We start from the raw sequence: 15,098 nt of genomic DNA on the forward strand, positions 1-15,098 counted from the left end.
GTAAGGACTCTATACCCAGCACTGATTATGCATCTTTGCAAACTGTATTCTATCTGGGCTGTGACTGGGTGGCAGTGGAAGCACTAAAGTCAGTATGCAAGCAGGCATTAGCAAAAACCTTCCCTATGGTACACGTACGTCTTAATTTTGCTCTTCTAGGGAAATATCAAAAGCCTCAATTAGTTTGAGATAAGACTTTTGACCTGAGTCTTAGTACATACTTGAAAAGACCAATACTGAAGTCACTAGTTACAGTTACAAGTAATTATAATTGTTACTATTTGTCTCTCGCAGTGTTTGAAAGGATCTGATGTAAAGTATAAATTTTTCTATTAAAAGTGAAGAAGCTATTAAAATCACTTAAAGTATCACACCCAGCCTTTCCACTACCCGTTTAAACAAGCAGGAATTGTAGAGGGAAGCACCAAGAGCATTCAAGGCAGTGAGATTCCATCATAAGTAAGATGAGTTAGAACCTTAATTCTTTTGACTAGTTCACCCTCAGCAGAGACATACTGATGAGAAATACAGTCCTGGCTGGCCTGAGTCTTCAAATTGCAGTCATAATCCTGTGTTACATCTGCTCTTGAATATGGGAACTTCCACCACGATGTCTGGGTCAAACGATTTTCAGTCATGTTTGTCTCATATGACAGCCCCGAGAACAGCTTAGGATGTAACCATGTGCAAATAAACACCAAAGTGAACAGAACTAACATCAACAGATACATACAAGCTTATGGTTCATCCCCTCTGTTTAGAGTGGTAGTGCTGTTTTAGTTTATTGAGACATTGCTCTTCATAAAGTGCAGTGAATAAATAAGATGAAAAAAGCCATGATGCTTTATGTACAGTTCTAAGGTAGAGATTACTGTTTATATTTTTTACAGTATTTTAACTCTGTAAAAGCTGTTGTACTCATTAAAACTGTTTAGCCTCGGTACAATAATGACTTATTCCGTGTAGATGAATCTAGTGTTAAAATTCTATATCACAAGTTAGATAGAAATGGCATGCATGTGCTACAGACTGAACCCAGATATGGTCAGATGCTGAGCATTGTTCCTGGCTTCAAAGTAGGATGTATCTGTTTCGTTGTCTGGTTGGGGCACGAAAGGCATAGTCTGATGCTGCAGATTCTCCCAGTCCACTTCACTGAAGAGAGGATGATGTTTCAGTTCTAAAGAGGGAAATACATATAAAAAACAAAAACAGAGTCTGATACCATTACTTAAGCTTTGCTTCTTAGATGGATCCGACTTTATCATGGCACTCTCAGTAATACCTTTTTAATGTGTCTCCCTAGTAGGCTACATCCTTTATACTGTGTCATTTTGCAGTGTCTGGTGTATTATAGTTGCCTGGATTGTATGTTAAGTCAGTGAATGGATGTTGTAGAAGTGCATCTTTCTTGATGCCAGCATCCTGTCATACAATCCCTCACCTGAAGATTGTTTGGCTTGCGATCTCTATCTCTGGAGCTCCTAATTAATGCTTCAATTCTCACTTACCTTCTCAACCACCTGTCATATCATGGCAATCTCTAAGACCATCTATTGCCCTACAACTTAAGGATGAAGTTCATCTTTCACTCTTTGCTTTCTATACTTCACCTTTGTGTATGCACATTCCACACATGATGATTTGCTGTATATTTAACTTACTGCCCTTTTGCTTACTGTCTTTTTGTTTATGTGTTTGTAGAGTTTTCACACTACAGCTCAAGTTGACCTGGAAATCACTGTATAGCTCCAGCTGAATGTTTTTACAGTCTTCTTCCTTAGCCTCTCAAGTGCTGGATTCACAGGCATTCATGTATCAGCATGTATCGCTTGGTTCTGGTCTTGGATGACATTCCTACACATTCTCTCCATTGTCTCTGACTTACCTGACTCCACTGACTACATCTTTAGAATTTAGTAGCTAGCACTATGGATAGATCTAGAATATTTCTATCACAGCACACACCTCTGTTTATAGGATGTCACACTGTTCCTTTTTGTTTGTTTTATTCTGAGACAGTCTTTACCCTGGAATAGTCTCTATGTAGACCTATTAAAGTTGGCCTCAAACTGCCTGCCACCATGCCTGGGTCCTCTTAATATTTTTATTACTTCTACCTACTAAAATGAAAACATGTTCACTTGCTGGTCTACACTGTGATATTTAGTTGCTAAAAATAAGCACTTCTTTCTTGGAAACCTCACCGTTTCTTCTTTGCTGTGTTGTGATGAGCCCAAGGCCTAGCACATGCTGTCCAAGTGTCTACTGTGGGGCTGTACTCTAGCCCCGATTACTCATGTTTATTTTAGATAGGCTTTATTGCATTTTATTTTATTTACTATGGAGCCTAGACTGGCTTTGAACTCATGGCAATTCTTCTGTTTCAGGCTCCTAAGTGCTTGGATATAGGTATGAGCCACTATGTCCATCTCTCAACCTTTACCTCTAAAAGCAACAATATAAATGTTAGTAAATGAAGAACTGACAAGGCAGTAAGGAAACCCAAAACCATATCTACTTCTAAGGAGAATGCTGGGATATGACTAATGTTGGTAGTGGGAATATTGATTTAGGAGATTTATATGCTGTAAATTGCTTTTTCTCTAAAAGATATGACATAACATCGTTTCTGGTACCTTATGGGGTTACAAACTCAGTGTGTGAGTTGCAACTACACTGAGCCAAGTTTTAAATTGAAATAAAGGCGTGTGTGTGTGTGTGTGTGTGTGTGTGTGTGTGTGTGTTTGTGTGTGTGTATGAATGCATATCTAGAGGAACTATCATTTTGCCACTAAGCAGTCAAATTAGCAAGTGTAAAGTAGGCCATGACAAAGCCCTTACCTTTCATCCCAGCTCTCTTTGTGTCATCAATGGTTAACAGCATATCCATCGCACTTTGAGACTTATCAGATAGCTTTTCTTCACCTTCTGGCCACGGGATATCTACAAGTACGAATATGCAAGGAAAGTTGTTTGATGTTACCTTGAGGAGTCACACTTGGGTGTATCTTTCTTTTGACTGCCTTTCTTTCTCATACCCCACTCTCCCCATGCCTAATGCCTTTATTAAACAGATTTTTAAATCATTCTCAACTAATAGGGATAAATGATTTTCTTTTCCCCTATGGAAGCAATTAAGGGTCTTGAGTATGCCAGACAAGTGCTCTACAACTGAGCTACATCCTCCAACCCTGAATCTACCTTAATAGAAAACATAAAAAGAATCACCTCTTTTTAGAATATTCTGGAATACTTGCTGTGGTGTTTCATCATTGAAAGGGGGGATTCCTGTTAGAAATTCAAACAAGCAGACTCCAAGTGCCCACCAGTCTACTGCAGGACCTGGAATGTAAGGAAATACGCTGAACGTGCAAGCATTTGATACAAGTCACTTACAAGTCTATTGCAGGACCTGATACAAGTCACTTACAAGTCTACTGCAGGACCTGATACAAGTCACAAGTCTACTGCAGGACCTGATACAAGTCACTTACAAGTCTACTGCAGGACCTGATACAAGTCACAAGTCTACTGCAGGACCTGATATTGATACAAGTCACTTACAAGTCTACTGCAGGACCTGATATTGATACAAGTCACTTACAAGTCTACTGCAGGACCTGATACAAGTCACAAGTCTACTGCAGGACCTGATATTGATACAAGTCACAAGTCTACTGCAGGACCTGATACAAGTCACTTACCAGTCTACTGCAGGACCTGGAGCATTTGATACAAGTCACTTACAAGAGAAAAGTCAGTATATTGATGCTTGAGCCATCAAGGCCTTCTTGCTTTAGGGCTTTCTTCTGTTTCCACGCAGTACAAAAACACAGGTTACCTTCAGCCAGGCAGTGACTATAGCCTTAACTTTCCAGAAGGTTACACTAGCTATACTTTTCAAGGCCATTTCTTCATAGATGAATAAATTCTGATATTTTGAATATTTGATGAATTCTAATTTTAAAGTGCAATGAAGGAGTATATTTCATAAAATATTAAGTCAAGAAATGACAACATAGCCAGGTAGTGCTGGCATAAGGCTTTAAACCCAGGATTTGGGAGGCAGAGGCAGGCAGATATTGAGATGGAGGCCAGCTTAGTCTACAGAGCAAGTTCTAAGACAGCCAAGGCTACACAGTAACCCTGTACACACACACACACACACACACACACACACACAAACACACTGTATTTCACCTGTTTCACTCAAAAGTATAACAGTAATATTTATAAGGAAAGATAATTATACAATGCTCTAAAAATGTGTTTTACTATGTATTTTGTTGATGCAAAAATATAGTTCCTAGCTCAAAGGGAGTGAGAGCTGTTCTGTAGCCAAATTTGAATGATGATGTTCAGGAACATGGATTTAGTTGCCTTCAAGGACATGTTCCAGGGTTGAGGAGATGGCTCAGTGGTTAAGAGCACTGGCGGCTATTCTAGAGGACCTGAGTTCCATTCCCAGCACCCACAACTATTTGTAACCCCAGCTCCAAGGGATTTAATACCTTCCTCTGGCCTCAGTAGACACCAGGCATGCACAGGTGCACAGACATGCATGCAGGCAAAACACCATACATACAAAATTAAAATAAGTAAAATCTTAAAAACGAAGAAGGCGGGGTTGGAGATATAGCTCAGTGGTTCGGTCCCCAGCTCCGAAAAAAGAAAAAAAAAAACCAAACAAACAAAGAAGGCATGTTCCACTGTAGAAGTGGTTACATGGGACTGTATTAACAAAGAAAGGCATAAATCAGACACTGATCAGATAACACTCGTGGTACTCATAGGTAGGTCATAGAAAAGCAGGAAAAACTCAGTTACAGTTTCCAGATACTATCTGCCAACATTCTTAGGCTTTTGAATTGGTGGGAGATAGTGGTTTGCCAAAAATAAACATTTGTTTTTGGTCTTTAACACATTTTAAAGACAGACACAGAAACATCATTCTACCTCTAACAACAAAAATAACAGGAAACAACAATCACTACTCCTTACTATCAAAGGAAAAATCCACCAAGATGGACTCTCAATCCTGGATGTCTATGCTCCAAATGCAAGGGCAACTTCATTCATAAAAGAAGCCTTACTAAAGCTCAAAGCACACATTGCACCTCACACAATGATAGTGGGAGACTTCAACATCTCACTCTCATCAATGAACAGATCACGAAAACAGAAACTAAACTGACACAGAGAAACTAAGAGAAGTTATGAACCAAATGGATTTAACAGGTATTTATAGAACATTTTATCCTAAAACAAATAAATATACCTCCTCCTCAGCACCTCATGGGACCTTCTCAAAAATTGACCATATACTCAGTCACAAAACAGGCCTCAAAAGGTACAAGAAGATTGAAATAATCCATGCATTCTATGAGATCACTACGGACTAAGGCTGGTCTTCAATAACAACAAAAACAACAGAAAGCCCACACACACATGGAAGATGAACAACACTCTACTCAGTGGTCAAAGAAATAAAGAAATTAGAGACATTATAGAATTTAATGAAAATGAAAGCACAGCAAACCCAAGCTTATGGGACAAGAGGAAAACTCTGTCCTCATAGCTCTGAGAGCCTCCAAAAAGTAACTGGAGAGAGCATTCACTAGCAGCTTGACAGCACACCTAAAAGCACTAGAACAAAAGGAAGCAAATACACCCAAGAAGGCAGGAAATAATCAAACTCAGGGCTGAAATCAACCAAGTAGAAACAAAAAGAACTATACAAAGAATCAACAAAACCAGGAGCTGGTTCTTTGAGAAACTCAACAAGATATATAAACCCTTAGCCAGACTAATCAGAGGGCAGAGAGAGTATATCCAAATTAACAAAGAGAAATGAAAAGTGAGACATAACAACAGAAACTGGAAATTAAAAAAAAAAAACATGAGATCCTACTACAAACAAACATACTATACTCAACAAAACTGGAAAATGTGGATGAAATAGACAATTTTCTAGACAGGTAGCAGGTACCAAATTTAAATCAGGATCAGATAAACCATCTAAAAAGTCCCATAACTCCTAAAGAAATAGAAGCAGTCATTAAAAGTCTCCCAAGGGGGGAAAAAAAAGCCCCAGGACCAGATGGGCTTAGTGCAGAATTCTATCAGACCTTCAAAGAAGACCTAATACCAGTAGTGTCCAAACTATTTCACAGAATAGAAACAGAAACAGAAGGAACACTACCTAATTCTTTCTATGAAGCCACAATTACGCTTATACACACACACAAAGACCCAACAAAGAAAGAGAACTTCAGACCAATTTCCCTTATGACTAAAGACCAACAAAGAAAGAGAACTTTAGATCAATTTCCCTTATGACTAAAGACCAACAAAGAAAGAGAACTTCAGATCAATTTCCCTTCTTAATATCGATGCAAAAATACACAATAAAATTCTTGCAAACCAAATCCAAGAGCACACCAAAATGATTATCCATCATGATCAAGTAGGCTACATCCCAGGGATGCAAGGATGGTTCAATATACGGCAATCCATCAACATAATCCACTACATAAGCCAAAAAACAAACAAACAAACAAACAAACAAACAAAAAAAAAAACAAAAAAAAACAAAAAACAAAACAAAAACAAAAAATCCCCCCCAAAACCCCACATGATCATCTCATTAGATGCTAAGAAAGCATTTGACAAAATTCAACACCCCCTCATGATAAAAGTCCTGGAAAGATCAGGAATTCAAGGCCCATAACTAAATATAGGAAAATCAATATACAGCAACTCAGTAGCCAACATCAAATTAAATGGAGAGAAACTTGAAGCAATCCCACTAAAATCAGGGACTAGACAGGAGAGGGCTGACTTTCTCCTTACCTATTCAATATATTACTCAAAGTCTAACCAGAGCAATCGGACAAACAAAAGGAGATCAAAGGGATACAAATTGGAAAGGAAGAGGTCAAAATATCACTATTTGCAGATGATATGATAGTATATATAAGTGACCCCAAAAGTTCCACCAAATAACTACTAAGCCTGATAAACAAGTTCAGCAAAGTGGCTGAATATAAAACTAACTCAAACAAATCAGTAGCCTTCTTCTACTCAAAGGATAAACAGGCTGAGAAAGAAATTAGGGAAACGACACCCTTCACAATAGTCACAAATAATATAAAGTACCTCGATGTGACTCTAACCGAGCAAGTGAAAGATCTGTATGAGAAGAACTTCAAGTCTCTGAAGAAAGAAATTGAAGAAGACCTCAGAAGATGGAAGGATCTCACATGCTCATGGATTAGCAGGATTAATATAGTAAAAATCGCCATTTTGCCAAAAGCAATGTATAGATTCAATGCAATCCCCATCAAAATTCCAACAATTATTCATATTTAGAAAGAAATTTGCAAATTCATTTGGAATAACCAAAAAACCCCAAAAAACCAAACAACAACAACAACAACAACAACAACAACAACAAAAACAAACCAAAAAAACAAACCAAAAAAACAAACCCAGGGTAGCGAAAACTATCCTCAACAATAAAAGAACTTCTGGGGGAATCACCATCCCTGACTTTTCAAGCAGTATTACAGAGCAATAGTGATAAAAAACTGTATGGTATTGGTACAGAGACAGGTAGATCAGTGGAACAGAATTGAAGACCCAGAAATGAACCCACACACCTATGTTCACTTGATCTTTGATAAAGGAGCTAAAACCATCCAGTGGGAAAAAGATAGCATTTTCAACAAATGGTGCTGGTTCAACTGGAGGTCAGCATGTAGAAGAATGCAAATAGATCCATTCTTATCACTCTGTACAAAGCTCAAGTCCCAGTGGATCAAGGACCACCACATAAAACCAGATACATTCAAACTAATAGAAGAAAAAAATAGGGAAGAGCCTTGAACCCATGGGCACTGGGGAAAACTTCTTGAATAAAACACCAATGGCTTATGCTCTAAGATCAAGAATCAACAAATGGACTTCATAAAATTGCAAAGGTTCTGTAAGGCAAAGGATACTGTCATTAGGACCAAACGGCAACGAACAGATTTGGAAAAGATCTTTACCAATGCTATAGCTGATAGAGGGCTAATATCCAATATATACAAAGAACTCAAGAAGTTAGACTCCAGAGAGCCAAATAACCCTATTAAAAAATGGGTACAGAGCTAATCAAAGAATTCTCAGCTGACGAATATCGAACGGCTGAGAAGTACCTAAAGAAATGTTCAACATCCTTAGTCATCAGGGAAAAGCAAATCAAACCAACGCTGAGATTTCCATCTCACACCAGTCAGAATGGCTAAGATCAAAAACTCAGGTGACAGCAGATGCTGGTGAGGATGTGGAGAAAGAGGAACACTCCTCCATTGATGGTGGGATTGCAAGCTGGTACAAGCACTCTGGAAAGCAGTTGGAGGTTCTTCAGAAAACTGAACAAAGTACTACCTGAGAATTCAACTATAACAAGCCTGGGCACATACCCAAGAGATGCTGCAACATATAAAAAGGACACCTGATCCACTATGTTCATAGCAGCCTTATTTATAATAGTCAGAAGCTGGAAAGAACCCAGAGGTCCTTCAACAGAAGAGTGGATACAGAAAATGTGGTACATTTACATAATGGAGTACTACTCAGCTATCAAAAACAATGACTTCATGACATTCATAGGCAAATGGATGGAACTAGAAAATATCCTGAGTGAGGTAACCCAAACACAAAAAAAACCCTACATGGTATGCACTCACTGATTAGCCCCAAAGCTTGGATTACCCAAGATACAATCCACAGACCACATGAAGCTCAAGAAGAAGGACAACCAAAGTGTGGATGCTTCAGTCATTCTTAGAAGGGGGAACAAAAATATTCATAGGAGATATGGAGACAAAGTTTGGAGCAGAGACTGAAGGAAATGCCATCCCGAGACTGCTCAACCTGGGGATCTAGCCCATAGACATACAGCCACCAGACCCAGACAATATTGCTGATGCCAAGAAGTGTATGCTGACAGGAGCCTGATATGGCTCTCCTGAGGCTGTACCAAAGCATGACAAATACAGAGGTGGATGCTTGCAGCCAGCCATTGAACTGAGAACCAGGTCACCATTTGAGGAGCTGGAGAAAGGATTGAAGGAGGTGAAGGGGCTTACAACCCCATAAGAACAACAATGCCAACCAACTAGAACTCCCAGAGACTAAACCACTTCCCAAGGAGTACACATGGACAGACCCATGGCTCCAGCAGCATATTTAGCAGAGGATGGCCTTGTTGGGCTCCAGTGGGAGGAAAAGCCCTTGGTTCTGCCAAGGTTTGAGTCCCTAGTGTACGATGAACAGCCTCATAGAAGAAGGTGGAGGGGGAATGGGATAGGGGTTTTATAGACTCGAAACTGGGAAAGGGGAAAATATTTTAAATGTAAATAAAAAAAATCCAATAAAAAAAAAAGAAATAACGGTATGGCTTCAGGGAGCAAAAATAGTAGCTGAGAGATCCAAGTTAATTGACCAAGTTGATTGTAATATTTCTCTGTGTTTATTTTTGAAGTATATACAATGCTTTATTTAGAGTATTTTTTCGTTTTCCTTTTTGGTAGTTTGATAAGATAGTTTGATACATCTCATGGCTAGTTCAGGGTTTAGGAATGATCGGTTTTAAACATCTAGATTAGTATAAATTTTGTGACTATAGTTGTCCTATTATTTTGGTATTAATTCAGATCAGGTGACCATATCCTTTTAAAAATTTTTCAGAAAAATTGTCTTTTTCCTGTGTACCAAATATTATTAATGACCGGAGCGGAAATAAGAGGTCAGGTCCTTTGGAGCTGGAGTTACAGATTGCTGCAGCTGCAGTGTGGGTGCTGGGAATTGAACCTGAGTCCTCTGAAATAGTAGCCAGTGCCCTTCCTCGCAGATCTATCTCCCAGCCTATTTAAGGATTTTAAAATAAGATTTAAAGGTTAACTATGCTAAAATTAAAGAGGAGCTATAGTAAGTACATATATGCTATTATCTTTTGTAAGCCTGTTTATGGTACATTTTACTCTTTTTGTCTTCATCCTTTCTCTGGGAAAAATCTTTTACTATAAAACATTATTTTTAGGGCTGGAGAGATGGCTCAGTGGTTAAGAGCACTGACTGCTCTTCCAGAGGTCTTGAGTTCAATTCCCAGCAACTACATGGTGGCTCACAGCCATCTGTAATGAGATCTGATGCCCTCTTCTGGTGTGTCTGAAGACAGCTACAGTGTATTTACATATAAATAAATAAATCTTTAAAAAAAACCCATTATTTTTAGAGAAATCTGAACTTAATATGAGAAAAGGTGGCATACTACATCCTAGGTAGGCTTTACTGCTGCTTGGATTCTCCAAAAGGCTCTTAATGAAATGTTTTATTTTCTTTGTCTTAAATTAGTTTGAGCATTGAAGAATGTCTCATTTCCACAATAGCTGGCCAAGATAATTGACACTGGATGATGAACTTGTCTTAGGAAAGCAGGAGTGAAAAATACTGTCAGACATCTGTCCTTGTTATCCATGGAATTGTAGTTTTGGAGGAAAAGGGAAGAGCTAGCAAATGGTTATTCTTTTTTTTTTTTTTCCTTTTGAGGAACAAGGGGAGACAGGAGTCTCTTGGGACCTGTGATGGTAGACTGGATCCAGATTACTTAGGTATTTACAACATCACCACTATCATAATGTATCTGAAAAATGAAAGAAAGAAATTCCATGACTGTTTGTCAGATTGCGTCTGTCATAAACGGACTTACATAGCATTCTGTTGCACACTGTGAGCACAGGGTTACAACAAACAAGAGTGATGGTTTAAAGAACAGACTTTAAATGCAATACTGCCTTTTTTATGTACAAACTGTTTTATCTCATCTTATATGTCTTATTTAACAGAAATGAATTAATGTTGAGTGACAAATTTACCTTCCTAGTAGCAAAAATTGACCTCAACAATGAAAAAATATGTTTAACACAGGATAAAGTCTAGAAAGTATGTAAAGGTTTTTCTACATATAGACTAGTTCTTTACCTTTTAAGAATATTCTATGGGGCTGGAGAAATGGCTTAGTGGTTAAGATCACTGGCTGGTCTTCCAGAGGTCCTGAGTTCAAATCTCAGCAACCACATGGTGACTCACAACCATCTGTAAATGGGATCTGATTCCCTCTTCTGGTGTGTCTGAAGATAGCTACAGTGTACTTATATAAATAAAATAAATAAATATTTTAAAAATATTCTAGATGTACATTTTAAATTTTCTTAACAAAAAGCAGTTTAGAAATTTGAGCACTGTGGTGGTTTGAATGACAACAGCCCATAGAGGCTAGTAGGCTTGAATAGCAAGTCACAGTGAAGCTGTACCACAGGACATGATTAGGAGGTATGGTCTTGTTGGCCACTGAGGGTGGGCTTTGAGGTTTCAAAAGCATATTCCAAGCTCAGAGTCTCTCCCTTCCTGCTGCCTGTGGCTCTGGAGGTAGAACTCTTTGCTACTTTTTCACCACCATCTCCCTCGCTCTGCCTGCCTGCTGCCATGCTCCCCGCTGTAATAGAACGACCCTCTGAAACTGTGTGCAAGCACCCAAATAGATGCTTTCTTTTCTAAGAGTGGCTTTGGTCATGGTCTCTTCCCATCAACAGAACACTGATTAAGACAAGCATTTAATAAAAAGTATGTTTTAATAATTTAATCATCCACTAAATGAGAGGTATTAGTTATTACTCTCATAAATGTTTCTTTTTCTCTTTTTTAGCCTTAGTTTTAAGAATTAACATTTGAAAATGCCAGATTTAAATCATTTAGAAAGCTCAAAATTAATGATTTACTATCTACAATTTTGTTGGCCCTTACTGAGATACCAGCTGAGATTTTGTATACCAGCTTTTAAAATTCTGTCCTAAATTCTACAATTAATTCTCAGATGTGTGTATCTTAGCTAGGCCTGGCTGAGACCTAGAGTAAATGGTTTTTACAGGCAATGATCCCTACACATTCCTGCCACTGTTACTTCTAAAAAAATCCTAAAATGTTCATATTTATATGTAAGTATATTACACTTAAAAATAGCTAGACATTAAAGGTCCATAAAGAATAACAATTTTAGTTTTCAGTAAGTTAAAATGAAGTGGCCGAAGGTTTATAACTCCATTTTCAGGAATTTTAGGGGCAGACTGAGTTTTTGCGCATGCTGTTACAGAGACAAAATGACCGAATGTTTATAAAGTGAAAATAACAATAACATCAAAAAACAAACCTTTGAATATGCAGTCCCAGCAATACAGCTCTGTGGGTAAAAGCGGTTGGCATGCAAGTTTAACAACCTAAATTAACCTCCCTGTTCCCTGGGATCTGCTTAAAGGTGGGCACCCCAGCAGGTGAAATGCAGCTACAGGCTTCAGATGCTGCTGCCGTCTTTAGTTCTAGACTGGTAGAGGCCAGTGATCTGCTGAGAATTATTTTGGTTACGAGAGGCACAAGGATGTTACATCAGATAGGACTGGGCAGTACATGGCTTTCAAAGGCATTAAAAGTAACTCAACATAATTTGGCTCTGGTTTGCAACATTTTTACTACAATCAGGAAGCTCAGTTATTTGGCCTAGGAGACTTCAACACAGGTGTTGGGCCAGGGAGATGGTTCAGTGCATTCTAAGTGCTTGTCAGGCACCAGGCACTTTACTCCTAGCATTCTGTAGGCAGAGGCAGGAACATCTGTGAGTTCAAGGCCAGTCTGATGTCTATAAGAGTTCCAGGCCAGCCAGGAATCCATAGTGAGACCATGTCTCAAAAACAAAACCAACACTACCCTCAAGAAGCATCGGTGCATGTGAGGAAAGTGTGGAGCTAAGTTCAGATCCCAGGCTGTATGCAAACAATGGCGTGGGAGTCTGTGCTCCTGCAGGGAGACCAGAGGACCCCTAGAGGTCTAGGAATTGTTGGCTTAGCCAGAAAGCAGATGAGGGCCAGTTTTCTGACTCGTGAGCCTGCACTTACATATGTATATGTGCAAACATCTTTATTAAAGGTACAGCTTTTGATTTTTAAATTATTTATTTAGATTCCAACTGTTGCCCCCTGCTCAGTCTCCTGTCCTACAGTTTCTCATCCTATTCTTCCCGCCCCCTTGCCTCTGAGAGGGTGCTCCCTCCTCCTGCCTAATCAGGCCTCCCCGTCCCCTGAGGTCTCAAGTCTCAAGGATTGAGTGAGTCTTCTCCCACTGAGGCCAGGCCAGGCAGGCCTTCCCGCGCATGCCCCTGGTTGGTGGCTCTGGGAGCTCCCTGGGGTCTGGGTTAGTTGAGACTGTTGTTCTTCCTATGGGGTCACTTTTGCTTTATTTTTAAAGATTTATTTTTTAGTTTTTTTATTTATGTGTTTGTGTGAGTGAATACCACGTGTATGCATGTGTCTGGAGGCCAGAGACGTACAATCCTTAGTTTTAGAGGACAATGTAAAACTACTTTGATACTTTTCCTGAATTTGATCCTGAATTTAATTTATGTGTGCTGCATGCATAATGGTATGTGTGTGTGTACTCATCTGTGCATGTGCATGTGGAGACAAAAGGTTAACAGAAATGTGATGGTTTGAATAAGAATGGCCCTGTGTGCTCATATGTTTGAATGCTTAGTCAGTCTGAACGCATGGCACTAGTTGAGAAGGGTTAGAAGAATTAGGAAGCATGGCTTTGTTGGAAGAAATGTATCACTAGGGAGTAGTCCTCTCATCTTAGGAAAGGATGATCAGAATGCTTAGCAACCTCTCAGCTACTGCTCTAGCACATGCCTGCCTGCCTGCCTGCTTGCCTGCCACCATGTTGCCAGCCGTAAGGATAGTGGAATCAGCCTCTAAAACTATAAGCAAGCCCCCAACTAAATGCTTTCTTTTGTAAGGTGCCTTAGTCATGGTGTGTCTTAATAGCAATTGAATAGTAACTAAGGAATTGTATCTTCCTTTATTGACCTCTACCTTATTTTTTTGAGACAGGATTTCTCATGGAATCTGGAGCTCAAAAATTTTCCCTTTAAAATTAATAAACGTAATAAAAAAGTACACATATACCCAACTTGAAAGTAGAAGCAAGACTATTTGAGTAGAGGAAGGTGTCCATTGAGTAGGGTTATTAATATTAGCCAAGTATAGTGCTACACACATACATGCATGCTATATGCATACATACATACATGATGAAACATTACTTGGTATATCAACAAAAACTTAAAAGAAATTAATACATAAGTTTAAAAAATTATGATGACATGTTGAAATAATAAAGCCAGAGATACAGGGAAAACACCACATATATGAAGAGATAGAAATGGAATGCCAAAGATGGTCAGGAGACTACCGCAAGCCTGCAGGTCACAGAAGTCTTGCTTCTTCTATGGGTTTTAAAAGTCTCTATTCTAGACTTCAAACTTTTAGATCTGTGAAACGTATATATTTCCTGCATTTGAGCCCCTTACCTTGTAATATTTTGTGATATTAATCTAGCAGATGACTATATTTCACTTCAGAAGGTAGAAAGAAGAAATTTTTTGAAAGAGAAAGAAAATATTATTTTATTCTAATGTACCTTCCTGAAGGTTGGCTCACTTCTGGATTGACCATTCTGGTGAGGATATAAATAATGGTGATTTGTATTGTTGTCGTTATAATGACTCCGTTTGTATAAAGTACCCAGAGTATGCTAAGCTTTGAAATAGTCTGACTGGAGCTGGGGTGGGTGAGTGAGCAGGAGAAAGTGGCTACGACTGGATACATGGTTAAGGTTGATGGAATGTCCTAGTATTACAGTGAGGCTTGTACGACCTTGGAATACACTGAAACAAACAAACACCCCCCCAGCACATACATTGATTGGGTGAACTGTAGATAATGTAGATTGTAACTCAAGAAAACTATTTTCTGGGGCTCTGAGTTTGGCTCCTAGGATCTACAGTGCAGTGCCTCACAGTGCATCTGACACTCTTCTTGCCTCTCTGGACACCGGGTGTACATCTGGTGAACATACACGAATACAGACACTCGGACACATAAAAATAAGGCAACTGTTTAAAAAAGTTACCTATTTTATAAAACAATCTAATATCTCAC

At 38.9% G+C, this 15,098-nt stretch overlaps 1 protein-coding gene across 5 annotated transcripts in view; it reads right to left on the reverse strand.

The window, feature by feature from the left end:
- Nucleotides 1–693: 693 nt before the first annotated feature.
- Mastl (microtubule associated serine/threonine kinase-like) overlaps nucleotides 694–15,098 on the reverse strand; it is a 35,349-nt gene continuing 20,944 nt past the window's right edge. For 3 of the 5 annotated variants that reach the window (XM_087590822.1, XM_087590820.1, XM_087590819.1), the window contains 3 exons: nucleotides 3,232–3,345; nucleotides 2,845–2,946; nucleotides 738–1,180 (listed from right to left, as the gene is read on the reverse strand). In XM_087590822.1, the coding sequence (XP_087446948.1) occupies nucleotides 1,023–1,180; nucleotides 2,845–2,946; nucleotides 3,232–3,345 (374 nt within the window). In that variant the 3' untranslated portion in view covers nucleotides 738–1,022. 5 annotated transcript variants of the gene reach the window in all.

This window comes from Rattus norvegicus, chromosome 17 (assembly GCF_021556685.1).
Source record: "Rattus norvegicus strain SHRSP/BbbUtx chromosome 17, alternate assembly SHRSP_T2T, whole genome shotgun sequence".
Taxonomy (NCBI): Eukaryota; Metazoa; Chordata; class Mammalia; order Rodentia; family Muridae; genus Rattus; species Rattus norvegicus.